General features: G+C 32.9%; 1 protein-coding gene across 7 annotated transcripts in view; it reads right to left on the minus strand.

Annotated features, from left to right (window-relative positions):
* The window catches only part of LOC134230410 (dual specificity tyrosine-phosphorylation-regulated kinase 4-like), a 53,448-nt gene that overhangs the window by 21,189 nt on the left and 9,233 nt on the right, over nt 1–23,026 (minus strand). For 6 of the 7 annotated variants that reach the window (XM_062712220.1, XM_062712221.1, XM_062712225.1 and 3 more), the window contains 2 exons: nt 20,896–20,985; nt 18,363–18,471 (listed from right to left, as the gene is read on the minus strand). In XM_062712220.1, coding sequence (XP_062568204.1) covers nt 18,363–18,471; nt 20,896–20,985 — 199 coding nt within the window. The remainder of the gene's footprint in view (nt 1–18,362; nt 18,472–20,895; nt 20,986–23,026) is intronic. The other variant, XM_062712223.1, reaches the window with a different exon arrangement.

Raw genomic sequence — 23,026 nt, forward strand, 5'->3', positions numbered from 1 at the left:
AATATTCATGCCTTCAATACAAAGGAAAGTCCTACAGTCAATTTGTTAATTAATTTAAAGCTGAAGTTTCTATCCCTTTCATTTTGTGTATTTGTTAACAATCTCAGTTTAAATATTTTAATTGGCATTTATTCAGACATAAATGAAATGACTGGTCTATAAAATAATGACTTGAGAAAGTATTTTTTCTTGTGTGACAGCTATTCTGTGATAATGATACTTTTTGTGATTTTGAATTATACATGTCAATTAGTACTAGTAACTTCTCCATAATATTTTTTTAAAAATGCAGAATTATACATCTGAATCAGGTCAATATGACCTCCTTAATCTAAAACTCCCACTCAATAAACCAGTACGTAATCCTAATAAACCACAACATTTATAATTGCTATATTTCAAATCATTGTATTTCAAAACAGAAATTTTCATGTTTTAATGTCATAATAAAAGTTTTCATTATATAAATTTATTATGGTTTTAACATTTGAAATTCATAAGGAAAACCATTGTCAACCGACGCGTCAGCGGAGGTTGACAATGGTTTTCCGAGGGGTGTCAATTTCAAATGGTACTTTCACAAAACAGGCACCATTTATTTTATTATACTGAATGTCTTATTGATTTAAACGTCAGCAAAAAAAAAAAACGTCGATCGTCTTTATGTTCATGTATAGAAAGCTTTCACACTCACCGGTTCACTAATCTCTTTATTGTTTGTTTGATACTCGAATTAGAGTCATTTATCATATAAAGTTTCGTTATTTCTGGCTCGCAAGCATGTTTCCTACACTCGCAAGCATTTATCGTCTGTCGTTTGTTGTTTTCAAGTAAGCTATATCGGACGCAAGCTTTTATTGACGTCAAGTTAATTCCGGTTCTTTCAAACGCGCAACTGACGTTTTAAATTCTACGGTGAACCGTACGCGCATAATTTCCACGCATGTGGCATTACCGTTGTGTTACCCGTTGTCACGTGTGTTGCTAAGGCTCAGGGTAATCGAACGGATTGTTAACTGCGTCTAAACCAATCAGATTTTAGTATTTAACATGAAAGTATAATAATTATTATTGTTGCCTGCTGAGCGAATTTAGGATATGATTGTTAAAGTTACAGTTTGGACATAAAGGAAGTTACATCTTATTTCACAATGAAACAAAATGCTCAAACTATATGAAGGCCAGTGGGTCACAAAGCTAACATGACTCACAATGCTTTTTCAAATCAATTTGAGGATAACCCTTACGTGACCATCTTCACAATTCCAACATTTAAATTAAAGCATAGTTAAACTAGCTAGGTTATAGCGAAGTCCTGAGGATCAACCTGTGAATTTACTTCACCATATTCGTAGTTCCATATATGTGTATAACCAATTCGTATAACTAATTTATATAGCCAATTCGCAATATGCACATTTTCCTTAAAGTATTAGTACTGAAAATGGTAGAAAAGCAATTAATACAAAAGATACCTTGGATAACAGGTTTCATAATGAATTGAATTTTATATACAAGTTCTTAAGGAAAATAAAGTTGCAGTTCAATTCATTTTAATTTTGAGATCTTTGAAAGTTCATTATACTGTAATTAACCTCTACAGGGCTCAAAATCAGTTCACTATATCCACAAACTCATTATATCAATGTTCATTATAACAATGTGTTTTTCATTGAGTTGTTATGAATTTTATTTACAAAAAACTGTCACATGAATTAATCTTATCCGTATTTGTACTAAACAAATTTTATACATGTACAGTATTTAATCTAGGTCTCATATTTATAAACTGTAACCGTGTTCTTCATGTAGAATTCTGCGTGTATGGATAATTATAATAGCATACTCCTATTGTTGCTTCTTCATAGTCCTTGGAAACCAATCAGTCCAAGTTTCATAAAACCTGAATCTACACTCATAGCGATGCTTGCACATTAATTTGAGTTATGCTGGACCTGCTGTCATTGCAGGGTCATTTTACATAGATTTTTCAGACATTTATTATTCCTCTAATGTAGTTTCCAAAATGAAATACTGATGAACTAACCCGGTAAATAATATAAATTTGCTTGGACATGAATTTGAGAAATGATGACCCCATTAATAATTATAGTATGAAATCTCTGAAAAGCAGCTCAAAGGTCCACTTTAAATTCATTTGATCACAGTAACTATTTTAAAGGTCTCAATTAGCAAGATGGACAGACATACAGACACTTGGCAAATTGATCTCAATGTGTTTTTCCCTATACTCATCTTTGACCAAATGACAAATTTTAAGATTGCAGACCTCATCAGAAAGCAAATGAACACTTTCAGCAAATGTCAGAGAGGAATGATCTAAATATGTTCTGCTAGAATTTTATTTTTACCACAAAATTTTTTTGGGAGAAAGAGTGAATTGCAGTGAATCTTAGGGGTTTAGAAAATATTAATGAATTGATTTTAAGAATGTGTAAATTCAATATGAAAGTATCATAAGGTCAGCTACATGTTTACTTACGTTAAGAGCTAGGACTTGATGAACAAGTATAACTTTTCCAGTAATCTGTGTAGTGTTTCCCATCACATATAATTTGTTTTTACCCCTCCTCAAAACACCTTATAATCAAATGACTCCTACATAGTCCATATCCCTGTACCTCTGAGGTTATAAGAACAGACTCCCATTTTGTTCTCAAACGAATCTTGTTTCCTACTTTCTAACACCACACTATAGTTTTACAAAGGAAAATTTAAAACAAACAAAACAAAACAATACATTAATAACCCCAAGAGGCCATTGAAGAACTGTCTTCATTCATATCATAAATTAATTGCTTAAAAGTGCAAGCACATGAAAATTATGTAATTTTTTATAGTCATTATTTCATCAAAGTTCAGGCAGTGCTCTGCCAAAAAAATGTAGACCAAGAATTTTTTTTGCCGAAAAAAGTTTAATTTCCCAAAGTACACCCAAATTTCATTTAAAAGTGCAAAGAAACTAAACAATAGAAATTTCACTTGTTTTATATTCCCCTTTCAGTCAATTAACTAAAGCACAGACATGAACATTAAGGATTTTAAATTCAATAAGACAAACTCAAGCATGACAGAGGTACATTAGGAAAATTGACTATGACATGTTAGCACTTTTATCACAATTAACACTTGCAATTCTCTCCCTGGTAGAACTTTTGGTATTCTGTGGTGTATAAAAGATTTTCTGTAGAAAGCTACCAGTATACTTAATCTAGTACCTTTATGCTGGACCAGTAGCTCTTGCTAAGCATGAGTTCTAGTAATGGTACCCAAAAAAACTTAATTCCTAAATTAATAGAACTTATTAATACTCATTGACAACCAATTTCATTAAATTTTTGTTTTTAGATTGAATTAAACTATAAAATGCCCCAGCTATCTGATCAATTTAAAGAAATTAGGTCAGGTGTGACAGTTTAACAGGGGATGCTTAGTCCTCCTAGGCACCTGATCCCAACCTTTGATTTTCAAGGTGTCTGTGTTTCATGCCTTGTTCAAAAAATTTTAATCTTATGTAGATTTTTTTTTAGATTATTTTAAGTCAACATTTTCATTACATAATTATCTTATAGTCATATTCTATTTCTGTAAAAAAAAAAAATTGAAATCCACCAAAAAATGTAATTTTGAGAGAATTTCACATAAGTTTCTATTTTCAGTAACTAAGGCAACACACTTTGATTATAAAAAAAGATACACAATATAAATTCTTGTATCGTAGTTAATTCTAATAATGAACCAAATAGTATTGAAATTGGACCAAAACTTTGGAAGAGAAAGTTTTGAAAGAATTTAAAAGAAATTTCTAATATTTTAGTAAAACTTAAATTGACAACACCTTGTATTGCAATGAAAAAATTATACATGTATGTTAAATTATCCATCTTAGTATTTAGTTCACCTATATAGTATGTGGTATTAAAATGGATTATAGCTGTGGGAAGAATAGTATTTTGAAATAATGTCAAAGAATTTTCAATTTCTAGGAACCATAGCAACACTGTGATGAAATCAAACAATGATATTTAGAATTATCTATCTTAGTAGATTCTACTTGTGTATGTACAAAGTCTTATTGAAATTGGACTCTAACGATAGGAGTATTGTTTTACAGACAGACAGCTAGACAAACATCTTACTGTTCTTTGATCTACAGATAAATCAGCTAAGCCTATTGATGTCCTATAATCTTATTAAAAAGCTATAATCTAATTAAGTTTTTGTAATAAATAAAAAATCTTATAATATGCATGCATGCATAATGTTACATCACCATCTAAATAAATTTGCTTTGTTGGCTTTTCTAACAAAATTGGTTAACAATGACCTAACTATTACATATATACTTCCTATAATCATACACATCTCCCAAACTGCAATATATTATTTATGCAAAAAAAGGCAAGAAAAAGAATTAATCAATATGGCCATATTGTTTAAGACAGTGGGTCACCTGATAAACTGAGACATTTGATGGGACATACCTGTGGACAATTATCTTCTTGTGACATAACATATCCCATCATGCACCACAGTCTATCTATCAAATCCCATCATACATCACAGCCTATCCACCGTGTATCTAGAGCCAGAGAACTCGAGCTGCCCCACTCACCAGATGAATATTTCATTTACCTTAATCAATACACCTTATCTATCCATCTTTGTCTTCCAGTTTCTTGGATCACAGATTCAATAAGCAACACAACACATACTTACTTATCAATTATTTACCTTTCAAAAAAAAAAAAGATGCGCTGTGTTAATAGAACCTTGAAACCTTTTCTACTCATCCTGCTCTTCTAGATATTTTTCCTTCAGATTTTTAAAATTTTGAATACAAAATATTGTTATATTCAGTAAGATATTCTCACTATATAACTCTATATAGACAAATAGTAGATAATTGAAATATTTGTCCACCTGAAAAATATTGACCGTCAATATTTTTTTACTATTGAACGGCTAGGAATAATGCGTAGAGAATTTCCCCACCTTTTCTGTTAAATTCATTTTATTGGAAGCATACATGTTAACTCTACCGATTTAGGCGGGAGTCTACCGCTTTTTCACTCCACCTCCCGCCTACCGATTTAATTCAGAAATCTACCGCTTTTCTACAAAAGTTGCGTCTAAAGTATTTTTGGTTCGCTTGGGTATCCATTTTTGAAGCCACTCTCATAAAATCTCATTAGATATCGCATGATTTGACTCAGAAGCATACAAACGCTTTTTTATTAGTGATGTGTACATAGCTTTCAAGCACGAATTTGACAACGACAACAGCTCAAGATTACCAGTGATTACATTGGTTACGATAAATTTAGTCAACATCACTGCCATGAAAAAGGAGATACAGCTTTTAATAATTAGATGAAAACATTTGGCATCGTCTATAAAAGCATTGGAGCTCATAATTTTATCAATAAAGTCAATAGAAATCACTTGATTGACCAAGTCATGTGGCACAAGATTTCTACTTTCATTTCCGATCATCGCGGGAAATCTGATTTATATAACGAAAGATAGGAACTTGTTTTAGATAAAGTTTAAACCATGTCATCATTTGTTTTGTTTAACAACTTAATGAACATTCAGAATTATTGCTTCTAGGCTATATTGGCAAAGATCACTTTTCAAAAGGCTTACTTAAACAGACAATCCAAGCAAAATGATGAGCATGAAATTTTTTTGAATTTGTACAATTTATGTCAAACTTCTGTCTTCTTCTTTGCAGTTGATATTTAAGATTAATTATTGTAGGTTTCATTTAAGGGTACATACATGTATATTACATGAAATATATCGATAATCCAAGCGTAAAACAACGCACGCGCAATGCTACCGCTTTTGAGGTCTGAATCTCCCTATTTTTCATCACAATAGGTTAACATGTATGTTGGAAGATTTCTAAAAAGTGACGTAATTAAACCTTCACAACTCCAAAAACAATGTGACGTCACAATAGGCTCGTCGTTGAAGTCAAATATACAAACAGGTAAAAATGGCTAGATTTGCGGACACCTCGGAAGCAGAGATTGACCAACTGCTGGATAATAGGAATAGCAAGAACACTTCAAATTTAATATCTATGGCCATGAAAATCATCCGGGACTACTTGGAAGATAAAGCGACTAACATTTCCTTGGAAGATTTGGGAAGCCATTCTAATGAGAAATTAAATTCAGTATTAAGGAAATCTTATGCGGAACTCAGGAAAAGAAATTACAGTTAGGATTGAGTAGACAGACGCTAATTAGTACCTTAAAAATTTACACTTTCTTCATAAAAGTAAACAGACAATTTTGTTTATGTCTCATTTTGCCATGTTTCTTCACAATAAAAAAAACTTAATTCTGTACTGTATTTCATAAAACAAAACAGTTATTAACTGTGTTTTCGGGCAACATTGATTATGTTAGCCCCCTCGGAACGAAAATATTGCCCTCCGCTTTGCATTGGGCAATATTTCGTTCCTCAGGGGCTAACATAATAAATGTTGCCCTCAACCCCAGTCAATATTTGTATACTAGTATATCTTGCCCCAATCCCTAGCCATTATTCAGAGACCATAATTTGTATGATATTGAACAAAATATGAGTCTTCACTATTATTGGGATGCTTGCATAAATTATTTCATTGCTGTTTTTGAGAGGAGAATTTGCGAAAAAAAATTGTAATTCATGTGAATACATGTATTTTATTCATTTAAGGAATCACTGTCCAGTTAGTAGCTAGAGTATTCCAGGGACATCAATGATAGTTGGAAATGTGGGATAATTTGCATAATGGGCAAAGGCTGTTATGCAAAAATTATCCCACATTTCCAACTATCTATGACGTCCCTGGCATACTCTACTAACTAGACAGTGATTCCTTATATTTCCACTTCTGTGTGAAATAAAATTTTAAATTTAGATCTTAAAAATGTAGACTAATAGATTTTAAATTACACAAGGCCTCCCAGGTCAATTTCAATAGTTCCCACCCACTGACACAAAGAGAGCCGCAGGAGATTTATATGCATGCATATTAGGCCTCCTTAGCATCAGGCACAAAGACAGATGCACGAGATTTACATGCATATAAGGCCTCCTTAGTGTCAGACACTAAAACAGACGTACGAGATTTACATGCATAGTAGGCCTCCTAAGCTCCTGGCCTATTGCTTGGTGAAATTTACATTCCAGTAGAATGGTTCAGAAATCAGCTCATCTAACTTTCAAAGAATTATCACAGAGAAAAAAATTCAAAGAATTATCACAGAGAAAACAAATAGAAACACAAATGTTGTTATAAATATAGTTGAAACTTGTTATCCTTAATTCAATAGGACCCAAAAAATACTTAGAAATATCTGAGTATTTGAGATATAAGGGGAAAAAATAACTTGTATTGAATAAATGGTCAAGACCTCCAAATGGCTTCGACATATCCATGGTATTTGAGATAGCAGTTAGATAGCTGCAGATCTGTAGCGTTAAGGTTTTATATATTTGTCTTTGACCATAACGCTACAGATCCCGTAAGGCCATAATAAAAATATTCCTAGATTCTCATCCTCGCCCGCCCCGATTTTATACTCCCGCCTCAATTTTTTTTATTTCCGTTTTTCTTCGTCTTAATTCTGATCGGGATCGGTATTCATCTACCATTCTACTTTCGTTTTAAATCCCGTGAAAGTGGACATGATGTTGATAGCTGAAAAGATGGTAATTGCTGTAATACATGCGTATATATTTTAAACAAGGGTCATAGGTTGAAAAAGATTGGTGATGATGTGATGTAAGAGATAATTGAACCTTTACTATATGACTTTTATTCAGGTATTGTAGATAAAATTACACCGATTGACCAGGTCAATAAAAAATCTGCAAAACTGAAAAAATAAAAAATACAAAATAAAAGCTGCCCGCCCGCCTCGATTTTTAAAAAAAAATTCGGATGAGAATCTAGCAATTTATTTATTATGGCCTAAAATAAAAGCCGCCCGCCCGCCTCGATTTTTAAAAAAAATTCGGATGAGAATCTAGCAATTTATTTATTATGGCCTAATGCAAAAAAGGTGCAATTTACGGCGCAACATTTTTTGTGCACTTTTGGGGAGAATTTCTCCACTTTCCAGCATCGGTCAATCAACCACCTTTCACTTCCTCATTCTAGACACATTCTGTAGTTAATATACGAGGGTCATTCAAAAAGTTCGTAGACTTTTGTCCTAACTTTTTTATTTAACGTCATATTATATCCAAATTTGATACAAATATTTTAACAACATATCCAAATAATTTGAGTAAAAAAATTGGAATGTATCTTCATATTTATTAAAATTACCAAGGATTTAGAACAGCAAAAATGGGGTCACGGAGCACCGTCAAAATTGAGTAATTTCCTAATTTTCACTTTATAGTATTTACAGCCATACCTCTAATGAATGGAGCTGAAACGAAATAAAATTTACATGTTTAAATAAAGTATTGCTGTATTAATCAAAATGAAATCAGGTTATGTAATATGTCGCTCCATTTAAAAGATATCAGTATCTAAATACATATGGACTTGATTAAAATAAGCAATAAACCATGACGTTGGAGGACGTCACGGAGCAGCAAGTAGCAAAGAATTGTACTTTACATTCGGGAAACTTCTTCTACAAGCTTAAAAAATCCGTATAATCCTGGATCTGTATGAAAAATAATCTGTGTATTTGTATTAAATGGAAAATACAGTTTTGAGTGGTAGCGAGTTTGAATCGGACGATGGATTGTCTGCAAAGAAACAGGTTAAAGTCAAAAATATTGTCGAAAGAGTTAGGAACGTCATTGAACGTGATGTGTGTTTCACTGTTGCAGAATTAATGGAGTTACAAAGAAAATTAAAGGATTTGAAAACAATGACATTCTTATTCAAGCTATATTTGTACAATTGTTCGCAACCTAGGTGTTAAGTGTTATGGATATGTTTTTTAAATGGAGATGACACTACAAACCGTGTTTGAAATTAAGAAAATTAGTATAATTTTGACAAACTTCCTCAACATTGTCTTTGACGTCACAATGTTGGTTAACCGTGCTCCGTGTTAACAAAACATGTTGCTTAAAAATTTGGCTAACATGAGTTCTATTTAATCAAATGGTATGAAACTTCACACTTCGACAAAATAAATGTTTATGTAAACTTAACGAAAATGTGTTGATCTATAATCTTGTAATAATTATATGACGATGAGAAGCATTGTCTACGTATTTTTTGAATGACCCTCGTATATACAGACCCCAAACCGTGCTACTACACCACTTGCACGGTACGGTTCGGTACGCTTTGTGAACGGAACGGTTCGCTTTGTGAACGGTACGGTACGCTTTTTGCACGGAACGGTTCGCTTTGTGCACGGAACGGTACGCTTTGTGCACGGAACGGTATGCTTTGTGGACGGTACGGTTCGCTTTATGCACGGAACGGTACGCTTTGTGGACGGTACAGTTCGCTTCTTGCACGGAACGGTACGCTTTGTGGAAGGTATGCTTTGGGAAACGGTATGCAAATGAAGTGGGCGGAGCCTGTTAGCTTTGGTTCTTGATTGGCTGCTAATTTTACAATTTTATTTCCGTTATTACAGAATGTAATTTATTTATTATCCATATCAATTGAAGTATCAATGAGTTTCTATTTATTAGAGAAGTTTAAATGTTTTATTACATGTATGTTATTGTGTCGATCATAGTCTTGTATGCTATGTCTTGGTTTCAATTTTAAATATTAATTTACACTGCAGCAGTGATGGAGAAAATAAGAAAAAAATGAAAGGAAATAAACATCGTCCCACTGATCTTTTCGCATTTGTAAATATATTGATATATAGAAGGTAAATATTTCCGTGCGTATTTTTTACGTATGCCGAGGCTGCGTTTTAAATAGAAAAAATATATACATGTACATAATATTTTTTTCATTTTAAAATAAAGCTTGAACAGAACTGAATATATACTTGTTCTTTATATAATACTACACACGTATATAAATTATTTTTAATTGATTGATCTGTAGAAAAAAATATGACTATTCGCGCTTATATTTTTATTCTTAGTAATAAGAAATGTACATTGTTTCTTATTTTTAAAATTGTAGATCTGTCGTTTAAACGTCTGCCTTAGAAGAGAAATATCAGTAGACAAAAACAAATTACATGTAATTAATAAAAAAAATTAAAGAAAAAGAATATAAGAATAATTTACAGGGCATAGAAGACTTGTTTGTCTGTTTTTTTTTCTTATGTAAATCTTTAATTATTCTGAAAATCTTTGATTATTCTGAATTTAGATACGAAAATCGGCAGCAGAAACTCGGAATCAATAAAATGACTTCCGGGCGTTTTTCTCATAACAGAAAACATTTCTTTTCAGAAACTAGCATTATGTTTTCAAAAATCCTCTCAGTCTTAGTAATTATTTTAATAAGTTTTTCTTTATCTTAATAAGTAAATAAGTGTGTAAATACATGTACAATGTTGTGAGAGAGAGAGAGAGAGAGAGAGAGAAATGCAACCCCTTGTTTCTTAATCTGTAAAAAAAGATGTATTTATTCTCATTCTCCGTTTTATTTACATCGCTCGCCAAAGTCACATTTAATCAGTCTATGATGCTATTTAATTTCCACAACTTTCGTTCAAACTCAGCCTATTTACAACTATTGCGCAATGCATTCGTTCTCGGCACATGCACGAAATCCTTGTGCATCACTTGTCAGTCAAAATCGCATGACGCTAGGTGACCCTGAGAGTCTGTTTACGCTGAAAGAATTTCTCTTGTGATTTGAAACATTCTTATGGTCAGTTCACACCTGTTTAAAAAAATATTGGGTAACAGCCAGAGGGCCGGGGTGCCGTGTGTTTAACACACCTTTCAAATTATTTAGCTCTGACCACATCAAGTGTACATGCATTTTTAAAACTCACTCAACTGACATCCAGCGAAACTCATCTTCCAGGTTTCACCACAACACTAATTAGAAATTTTCTTCCTAAAATATCCATTTCAGACGCAATTAGATAAGCATGAATCCCTTAATTATCATTTTACATAAAAAAAAAAAATGTACAATAGCGTCACATAAATTCGCAGACTTTTGATGAGTTTTTAGTAGCTAATTAGTATCGCCTTCTAGAAAGGGGGGGGGGGGGGTATCAAACAAAATGTGGCTTGAAAGAGGATTGAGAAAAATCATTGTCTTTTTTATTTTCATTTTATTTTTGTAAATTATCCTTTTCCAGACACAAATAAGCAGGTGTCCTGTAGATTATGATTTTTTGTAAAATTTACAGCAACGTAACATTTTGCACACTTCTAAAGAACTTATAACCTGCTAATTCGTATCGTTTTCATGAAAGGGGATGTGTAACAAACCTTATCATATCTATAATTTTTCGCAAATTGTTTTTTTTTTTTTTGTATGCAGCTTGTAAGTTGATCACAATTTTATTAGTCAGATTATCATCTCTATCCGTTCAGTAGAAATCTTCCTTTTTACTGCATGTAATATTTTAATCCATATTTGACATAATTACCGATTTTCAGTGTAAGTCTAACTGCATCAATGATTAGTAATTATCTGAGCAGAATTAATGTGCGAGTCTAATACGGTTTTTTTTAACTCTAGACAGTTCGTATATGTTTTAAAATTCTTACAAAATTAATGATTAATTAGTAAAATCACGCATCTGATATGAACTAGATATGAATGCACACTTACGGCAAAAAGGATCACGTATCTGAATCAATGATTTAAATGGGCAAAATTAAAATCTTAAGTCAGGAAAACCAGGAAATTAGTTAAAACATCTGTATAGTTTAATTACGAATATTTAAGTACAACAAATATTTCAAAAAGAAGTTGATTTAATTTGCTCAAATAAAGAAAATGAAAATATTTATTATCAGATCCGTAATGGGGAACTGTGATACACCTTCTTACATGGTGTCCATGATCGCTGACATCAAGGATGCCGACATCGAGTTCGAGGTTCACGGTGCCACGTGTTTTGCGGGAAAAACCCGTGGTCTGTACTGTACCTTTGATCACAAACACAACGAGTTGATCTAATTTATAGCATATAAGGAATCGTCTCAAACTCTGTCTAGTTGTTTTGAAGTTGTTTATTTCAAGTAGTTTCACAGCTGAAAGCCCAGATGCATGATACTTGATAAAGATGTTTCGAACAGCCAGACATAAACTCCCTCCTCTTTTCACGGGCGCTATTGCGAAAAATAAACCAAAATGACTTATTTGGTCATTGCCCAGTTCAAAAATCATTGGGGGCGTGGTTTGCATAATTAACCAAAGAACGGTACGGTTCGTTTCTTGCACGGAACGGTACGTTTTGTGGACGGTATGGTACGCTTTGTGCACGGAAGGGTTCGCTTTGTGGACGGAACGATACGCTTTGAGCACGGAACGGTTCGCTTTGTGGACGGTACGGTACGCTTTGTGAACGGAACGGTTCGCTTTGTGCACGGAACGGTTCGCTTTGTTCACGGTCAGTACGCTTTGTGCACGGAATGGTACGGTTCGTTTCTGAGGTGTAGTAGCACGGTTTAGGGTCTGTATTTTATCCACCTCCCAACCCTTCATAGTTGTATCTACGTGCAATAAACTCACTTGAAGTGAATTTTCAGCAATTTAACATATAATTTTAATCAAGCGAGTATATCACTTGTAGAGACGACTTTAAAGGGTAGGTAGATGGATAAAATATACAAATTAGTTAAATAATGTGCCTAAAATTAGGGAGTGAAAGGTAGTTAATAGATTGATGCTGGAAAGTTGAGAAATTCTACCAAAAAATATTGCGCCGTAAATTGCACCTTTTTTGCATTACGGGATCTGTAGTGTTATGGTCAAAGACAAATATATAAAACCATAATGCTACAGATCTGTAGCAAGCAGTTAGATACCAAAGCTCAACTGTATACATGTATATATACAACTGAATTGGACACATGATCATAAAACTTAATTTTCCTTAAAATTAGTACGTTTACTTTGTTCATGATTTAAATGAGTTCACTACAGGGACGTAGCAACCGGGGGGGGCCAGGGGGGGCCTGGCCCCCCCACTTTTTTCCCCAACTTAACCTTTACTATAGTAAATGTTCAATGATAGGATGGTTGGCCCCCCCCACTTTATAACCATAGTATAGTGATATCAAGGACTGTAGGGAAAAAATTGGAAGTGATAGTAAGTTGGCTTTGAAAAACTTGGCCACTACCCCCCCACGAAATAGGATTTTCGAGTTTGGGCAACTTTTAATTTTCTAATTTTTTTTTTTTTTTTTTGCTTGTCAACTTTTTCAGGTAAGTAAAAAAAAATTTTCTCTGGTTGGCCCCCCCACTTTCAAAAACGATGCTACGTGCCTGCACTAAATGGGGCCTTCTCTATCCAGAGTTGTCGTTCCCGCTACGCTCCCACATACACCTCTGTCAACGCTTGTTTTACAAGATACTTGGAAAAATTGTAAATGATTAAAAATTGTATTAATAGTCGTTTATAATTATATTTCTCATCGGAAAACAATATTTTTTTAAATTTGTTACACCTTAAAAGGATTTTTTAATTAAGATTTTAATTTTTACTCCGCAAAATAGTTCCCTTAAAGCTTTGAAAATAAGTCGTTTTGAGGGAATATATGTTTGAAATAAATGATGAATTATCATCTTTATCAATAATTACAACAATTAATTACTATTATAACTTCAAATTTTCACCATTTAAAATTTGTACAAGAATCTTGTACAACGAGCGTTGACAGAGGTGTAGTGAGCGTAGCGGAAGACAACTCTGGTTAGAGAATGTAAATGGGGTTGCTTGCATATTAAATAATTACTGTAAACATGAAAATTCTGTCCCTCCCTTTTTATTTTCATCCATTTCATCCTTATTTCAATAGGCCAAATTTAAAAAAGAAAAAATTCAACAACAGTACTACAGTAAAACTCGGTTATAACGAAGTCACTGGGACCTGTGAAATTACTTCGCTATATCCGTAATTCATTATAACCGTATAAGAAAGTAATTAAATTTATATAGCTGGGGATCAAATGTGACTTCGCTATATCCGTAAATTTTCAATATCCGTGTTCATACTAAACGAGTTTTGCTGTATCTCTTAAACACAACTGATTCGGTACTAGTATATAAGTGCCTGAAACAAAGGGTTACATGTACCATATCTTAGGACTAGGCTAGTGGTTTTCTGCAGGAGGAAGCTCACAGGCTAGTAAAAATTCAACCTACCCAATGCATGAGGTATTATTTCACCTAAATTTTTGTTTTCAAACTGCCCCCCTTAGTTTTGGGAGTTATGATTTGAATAAATTTGAATCTACACTGTACACTAAGCAATGAGACTTTACTCACTTATTCACATAAGTTTCAACTTTTTTGTCCAATGGTTCTAGAGAAGAAGATACTTGAAAGATGCTATGAAATTTAATCTAACTTCTTAATTATCTTCAATAAAAATTATTGAAAGAAGGTGTGGCCCTTCTTCATAGAAATACACAAGCCATAACACTTTGAGGTAAGCTAGAACTTGGTTAAAACTGATCTACTGGTTCTGGAAAAGAAGATGAAATTGTGTGAAAAGTTTACAAATTTTTAAAATTACAATAATGACATCATACAACAAGTTTTGATCGGAAAAGCTCAATTGAGCCTTCAACTCAAGAGAGCAAAAAAAGTAAATATAATCTCCTATTAATAAATGGTTTACACTGCAGAAGAATGCTATTTAAAATACTTTCAAAGAAGGATAACTCTATAACATAAGAGTTTTTAATAGCTGTTATTTTTTAAGTCTTACAATTTTTAATTTCTTGACAAAGTCTATGTATCTCAATTTTACATCAATTGATTAAAAATTAAATGCTCCCAGTTACCGAAAGCGTAACACACACAATTAAGCCATAAACTCCAAGACTTGTGATATTTAACAGTTCAGATGTACTTCTGAATAAAACTATAACTCCTCAAGAATTGAAATCAACACATTATCTATGAACATTCTGATAAACTTAATACTACACAAACACTTTTAGGTTATAATTCCGTAAAAGTGCATCTCTTCCGAAATTTTTGTTTGCTGAATAGGATTTTTTTGCGGAGAATTTCATGTTATCATGCAGTTATAACTCTTCACACTTCCTAAAGAAATAAAAACATAAAGAGCCATAAAATTTACAACAGGAATAAAACACAAGGTTAATAAAAGATCAAAATTCTTGATTCAATAAATTTAACCAGTACCTTTTAGCACATCAGTCTTAAGGAGGAATGCCACACCAACTTTTTATTTTATAGATCTCTGAGTCAACCTTTTTAAACAATGGTTTCAGCATTGAAAAGCAAACATTAGATCTTAATTATTTTATATGAATTTTTTTGTATTTTTTCAAAGAAAATGAAAAAAATTATTTACATCAAAATAACCTGCTTTCTTGTAAAAATTTTGCTGTAAATGAATGCATCACATGAATACCTAATAAAAAGAAAAGAAAAACCATATAGTTATTTAAAATTTTTAAATAAAAAAATATTTATGAAAATAAAACACATAATTTGTGAATATTTTTTAAACTTGAAAATGTGGTTAAAATCTTCTTAAAACCAGTCACAACTGGGGAGAGCATGTTCCTTAATCATATCTATAAAAGAAATTGAAACGAAATAGCCAAATTTTAAAGAAATTATTTTTTTTAAATTTTGGCCAATCCCGATCAAAATGAAACCAATCCCAACCATAATTGTACAATTATTGGAAATAATTAACATTTCCCCAAGAACACTAGTCTGATTAGGTGTAATAAGGGTTAAAACATTATTGAACTTGACAATAAAATAGATTTCTTCATTGTAAATACATGAAGAGGCAATAAATTAGTATTTTATTCATTTTGTGTTAATTTTGATCGGGATCAGTTTAATTTTGATCTGGTTAGGTCCAAACATTAAAAAAATTTCCGTGGTAATTTCTCTAAAATTTCTCAATTTCGTTTCAATTTCTTTTTAAAATATGATTGACAAACATGTTCTCCTCAGTTGTGCCTAGTTTTATGGTGTTTTTAACCATAGGTTTAAAAAATATTCACAAATAGTGTGTTTTATTTTCATAAATAATTTTAAAAAAAAAAATATTAAAAAGTCTAGCCAGCCTTTCTTTACATATTTTATCAGATATTCATATGATGCATTCATTTACAGCAAACTTTTAACTCAAAAACAACTTATCTGCATATAAATAATTTTTTTCATTTTCTTTGAAAAAATACAAAAAAATTTATATAAAATAATTAAGAGCTAATATCGGCCTTTCAATGCTGAAACCATTGTTTAAAAGGGATGACTCAAAGATCTATAAAATAAAAAAACATAGGTAATCAGAGATTACAGAGCTCACCTCAACGAATGTTGTCTTTAAGTAAGGCAAAGTCACACAATCAACCAACAAAAAGTGTACATCCAAAAATGCAAAATTTATGCAATTTTGATTTGATACTTTGGAATAGACCTATATAAAAACTTCAAACTAGTTCTCCATCATGAAAACGTAATTAAAATCCAGCATCTGAAGCAAGTTTGAAAGTTTTCATCCCCTTGATGCATCATTTGTGCAAGTTTGGTTTATATAAGCCTCATAGTTTCTTGGTAATAGACCTGCATCCATAACTTTTACGAGGTGTCCATTATCTGGAAAATGTATGTCGAAATCAGCATCTGAAGCAAGTCCATTAGTGTGCATCCTAAGATGTACCATCCATGCAAGTTTGGTCATTATAGGGCTCATAGTAACTTGGAAATGAAATCTGCACCAAAAACTTTAACCTGTTCACTCAACCGGAAAATGTAGGTCAGATTCAGCATCCGAAGCAAGTTTTGTAGTATGCATCCTAAGATGTACCATCCATGCAAGTTTGGTCATTATAGGGCTCATAGTAACTTGGAAATGAGACCTACACCAAAAACTTTAACCTGTTCACTCAACCAGAAAATGTAGGTCAGATTCAGCATCCGAAGCAAGTCTGGTAGTATGCATCCTTAGATTTATCATCCATGCAAGTTTCGTCACTATAGTGCTCATATTTACTTGGAAATGAGACCTGCACCAAAAACATAAACCTGTTCACTCATGCGGAAAATGTAGGTAAGATTCAGCATCTGAAGCAAGCCTGGTAGTGTGCATCCTAAGATGTACCATCCAAGCAAGTTTGGTCAACATAGGGCTTATAGTTACTCGGAAATGAGACCTACACCAAAAACTGCACCAAAAATGTTAACCTGCTCCAAAAACATTAACCTGGTTATTCCTTTGCTGAAATTGCAGCATCTGAAACTTTGACTGGTACAATGAAACACACTAGAAACATCTTCCATGCATGTCTAATCAATATAGGACATAGAAGTACTTAAGAAGAAAACTGCTCCAAAAAACTTAACCTTAACCCGGGACGCCGACGCTGACGAGGACGCCGACACCGACGGTATTACATAAGCTCCCCCAACTTCGTTGAGGTGAGCTAAAAATGGTGTGGCATTCCACCTTAAATCAAATACTGGTAATGTCACCTAAATCTGATAGTGAGACACTTGAAAATGTTGCCAAAAAATTGACTGCAGCATGAAGAATATGGTCTAGGAAAGGCTTTGAAGTTACTGGAAATTAACCTACTTCAAAAAAAAAAAAAATGAAAGTAGTCACTCACTCAATAATATAGGACAGATGCAGGAGAGTTTATTTCCTCTAGTTATGTGGCCTCCTGGGGTTTCATATTTAGGGGACCGCAGCTGAACTTGTTAGCCTACAACCTCTATAATTTTTTTTAAACCTCTGAATATATGTACTTCCTCAGATAATTCTAGTTTTTTAACCAGTAATTATCACTTTTGTTATACAGCTGTTAAGCAGTTGTCTCCCCTCCTGCAAGTTTCAAAGTAAAGGGGAATCAACCATATAAAATCATGGAACCACACATCTATTATAAATGTTGGAAAGTTGTTAGACTTATGCCACAAACTTGAATTGGCACAGTGGCTATGCAGCAAGCATGTAGCCTCATACTTACTTGTCTGTGAGTTGGCCCTGAGACTATGCCTCAAGTATATAGCCTTGTACTTACTTGAGTTGGCATGGGCAATATGTCACAAGCATTTAAGCATATAGCCAATAAATTGGCACAGGCATATAGCCTTGGACTTGCATCAGTTGGCACAGGCATAAAGCCTTGTACTTAATTCAGTTGGCACTGCCAGGGACTATGCCACAAGCATAATTATAGCCTGTGTACTTACTTGAGTTGGCACTGGAACTATAAATGGAAGCTGTAATGGCTGCAGGGCTTGTACAAATTGGTGTTTGGAGTTCTGTTCAAGACGAGATCTCTCTTTCATTCTTTTATATCTACAAAGTTTTGAAAGATTATTTTGAAATATATTATATGTTCATTTATATCATCTTACTGATGAATGTCTTAGGCAGCAGGAAATAAAATAATAGTAAAACTTTTTTTTTGGATAACTTTATTAATTTATTATAAATTTAGCATATTGCACATATAAATTTACAGTCAGGTTGTGAGCTTCAAAGCCTTTGATGTTTCCAAGATAATATGAGTATCAATTAATTTTTAAAAAAATGCTGCTCTTGAAAAGAATATATTTGAATATATTCTTTTCAAGATATTTCATATATATATATTCCAATACCATGGGGGTTATGATTTGAACAAAATTGAATCTACATTATGCAAAGAAGCTTTCACACAAGTTTCATCTGTTTAGGCACTGTCATACAAATCTTGAATCCTCTTAAATCAAAGATCCTTTGTGGCAAGTTTGGTTAAAATTGGTCCAATGGTTCTTGAGAAAATAAACAAGAGGCCAATGGACCACATCACTCACCTGAGTAACTTTGGCCATGCTGTTCTTTACCAGATTTCCCTCTTGCAATATCTATTGTGACCCCACTCTATCCCCATGGGTCATGATTTGAACAATTTAGAATCTACACTACCCCAGAATGCTTCAACATAAGTTTAAGCTTTTCTGGCCCAATGTTTTTGAGAAGAAGATTTTAAAGATTTTGCCTATATATTTCAATGTAAAATTTGGATTCCCTATCGTACCCCAGGATGCTCCCACATAAGTTTCAGCTTTTCTGGCCCAGTGGTTCTTGAGAAGAAGATTCTTCAATGACCTCACCCTATTTTTGTCTTTTCTTGATTATCTCCACTTGGAAGGCCCAGACTTGGCCCTTCATTTTGACAATTTAAACTCCCCTTACCCAAGGATGCTTTGTACCAAGTTTGGTTAAAATTGGCCCAGTAGTTCTTGAGAAGATTTTAAGCTTAAAATGTGAAAAGTTTACAGACGGACAGACAAACGACTGACAATGGGTGATCAGAAAAGCTCACTTGAGCTTTCAGCTCAGGTGAGCTAAAAATGTGAAACATTTACAGTCAACAAGACAGATGGAGGTTGGACTTCCTTTGATCAGAGATGTTCACCTGAGCCTTGACCAGCATATCATTACAGTTTATAAACTGAAAGTAATATAATTGTGTAGGATTCAAAATAAATCAATTGTAATGGAAACAAACTACAATGAACATTAATATGAGCTACATCATATATTTTTTTACATGTACCACATTTTTTTTTAATCTTCAGAAATGTATTCCAAGAAAATCTACAAAATGGTTCAGGTGACACATGCAATTCCAGTAAATAATATGGAGAGTTTTCTGGATAGTAATAGGAAATTGAAAAGGAACAAACACTTGGATGGAAGAATTGAGCATCATATGTGGATAAAAATAGAATGAACTCATTAAAACACTCTCATGCAGGGTCAGTCCACACTTCTATAAAGTTAATCCCCAACAACTTGGGTAATTTTGGTGGAATATAATCCAAAGTTCAATGTAGCTACATGTAATTTTCAGATTCTTCTGACTGATATTAATTATTAAGCAAACTTTAAATGGCATTATTCAATTGAACTATCTCACCCATCACTCTGGGTTAAAAACATGCAATGAACCACTGGGTTAAATATTTTTTTCCAATGACACTGCAGCTCTCTCATCAGTTACTTTTTTTAGGGGGGGGGTTTACACTTCTACAATTAAAAGAGGTCAAATACTGTATACAGGGTTATTTTCGCCCCATCTTATTTTCGCCCTTTCACTCTTGCAAACAATTTTGCCCCTTTTTAAATTCGCCCAGTCATAGTTTTGTTTAAGAAATTATACTGTATTCTTTAAATTCGCCCCGTTTTAAATTCGCCCAAATGAGGGTAGGGCGAAAATAAAACGGGGCGAAAATTTCCCTGTATACAGTAGTATGTTTTTTTAAAAAAAAAAGGGAAATTAGTTCTTTTTCAAAAGAATAATTAAGAAATATTATGCAATACATTTATTATGTAAAAGTTTTACTGAATTTATTATTCAATAAAAATTCAGGATTTCTTGTGATGATGGAATTAATCCCCCAAACTAATCTCAAAGTACAAATCATTATATTTTTTTTCTATTCACTCATTTAATCCATCTTTTCTGTTATACAAACTTTAATATACACATTAGACATTCTTTATATATACAGTAGACATGCACCTGACATGCCTTATGCATGCTGTTGACATGCATTACACATGCCTTATGCATGCTGTTGACATGCACTACACATGCCTTAGACATGTTACTGACATGCATTATACATGCCTTAAACATGCTGCTGTAATGCACTATACTTGTTTTAGATTATGCTGCTGACATGCGTTATAAATACATGCCTTAGACATGCTGTAGACATGCAGTCTTACCTGGGATCTTTATCACGCTCCTTTTTGAGGAGCATTTTCAGGTAGGAAATATTCATTGTAACAGGAAGATTTAAATCCCCCAACCTTAAGCTAAAAATAGAAGTACCCTTTATTTTAAATTCTTAATAATTATTTATACATGTACTATCAGAAAAATCAAACTATTTCACTTGCGCACAGTCTCCATTGATGAAAGGGGAAGAGAGAGTTGTTTTAAGGGCAGGGGAGTCAAGGAAACCGAGACAGACATATCTTAAAAAATTGTTTTTTGACTTAAAACTTATTAAGCAAAGCTTATGCATAGGTTTGGCCTTTTGACTCATCTCAAAATGTAGGTCAGTTTCAGAATCTTATTAAACAAAAATGCCAATTCTTCCCTTAAATAGGCCAAAAATAATGTAGTTAATGAAATGATATGAAGAAAATGAAATCAAACTGTTGCCAGTAATTGTGCCAATGTAATTAACTGGCTTCTTTCCTTGCTCTGTACTCTTAGACCTGTATCTTAATTTAACCCACTTCCTACATAATGACAAAAAGGGGAGATACAGGCCAAAGAATATGGTCTCAAAATAAGACGATGTTATGGTTTCAGCCATTGGTTTCCAGGAAAAGCCTCTGACAGGATATCAGTGGAGACTGCTAACAACTTACTTCTATTATCTTAATACCTCACTTCTGAGTTTTCTTTTTAAAAAATAACAAAACAGTTTGACATAATCCAGTACAACCATCAAAAGATCTGTGTTAATGGCCCTGTTCTCAATTTACCATTCCCTGATATGGATATTGGGGAACAATTTAGCCCTTGGTGATTGCAGCAATTACATTGGAAGCACTGGTTTTCTAAGTGCTGATGTTTGAATAATGGGGGTCTCAGAAAGAAAACAAATGCTAATTAACAAGGCACAGCATCAATAAGGATTGAATTTATTTTCTTCTCAAAATTTCGTCCTACAAAACAGCCTTCAAGTTGAAATGACTTATTAGATATTGATTCCAACATTTTTGTTGATCACTCAAGACTGTTTTTTATTAGTGTTTACGGGTGTTTTGTTTTCCTTTGATGCAAGGATGCAAAAGAAACAAGAAGCAAAAATGAGATTGAGAAAATCAGCATGTTTTAACAATTATTGTGACCTTGACAAACAGTTTGATCCTCGTCTACCTTTCTTTTCATAAGAAACTTTTAACATTTCTCCAGTACAATGACCAAACAAGAATTTTAGTCCCTATTTCAATATCATTCTAAGATAAGTGAGGTCAAGGTCAAGGGTTAAGTCAAGGTCAAAAGAAAGGTCAATGTCAAAAAGTGCATATAAAGTGAACAGCTCTCACCAATACATGTCACTAGGATATAAGGTTTGATAAAATTAATCGAACAGTTTCTTTGGACTTTATTAATATAAAAAATAATTTAATGCATTTTATGGCTCTTACCAATATGTACCAGCATATGAAGTTTGACAAAAAAACTTGAATAATTTCTTTGAAACTGAGATAAATGCAAGTGAGGAAAGAATAGAAAGACAGAGGGGTGGAAGATGAACATGACAAACCTATGCCCCTGCCATATTCATGCCAGGGCAAAAAAAAAATAGTATTGACCTTTCCTTTGATCTTTAACTCCCTTTTCTTAAATTAAAGTTTTGCTTAATATAAAAAAAAAATCATATAATTTATTTTTAAGATATTTTTATCAATTAAACGTTAGAACTATGTTGATAAAATTATATTGATGAGATGCATTCAACTTTAACAAAAATAAATTGGCTTGACCTTTCCTTTGACCTTGACTTGATCGGTGCTATTCAATTTCATAAACATTTTTTACCTTGACCTAATTTTATTTCTTTAAAAAGAGAAAAAGACGAGGGTATTTTGCGAGTGAATTGCAGGAATCATGTGCATAAAATATTTATAGTTTATAAACCCACAAATTTTTAGGCTGACCACATGCAGCTGGACAGACTTTACTTAAGGAAAAACTCTAAGTTTTTGGTTTCATGATGTGATCAATCGAGTGGCTTGCACGATAATTTGCATAAAATTATCAAACAAGCCAATCTATTGATCATGAAACCAAAAAATCTTACAGTTATTCCTTATATTTACAAAATGGAAAAAGTAA

This window comes from Saccostrea cucullata, unplaced genomic scaffold, assembly GCF_032062105.1.
Source record: "Saccostrea cucullata isolate Sc308-1 unplaced genomic scaffold, CSIRO_AGI_Scuc_v1 ctg756, whole genome shotgun sequence".
Taxonomy (NCBI): Eukaryota; Metazoa; Mollusca; class Bivalvia; order Ostreida; family Ostreidae; genus Saccostrea; species Saccostrea cuccullata.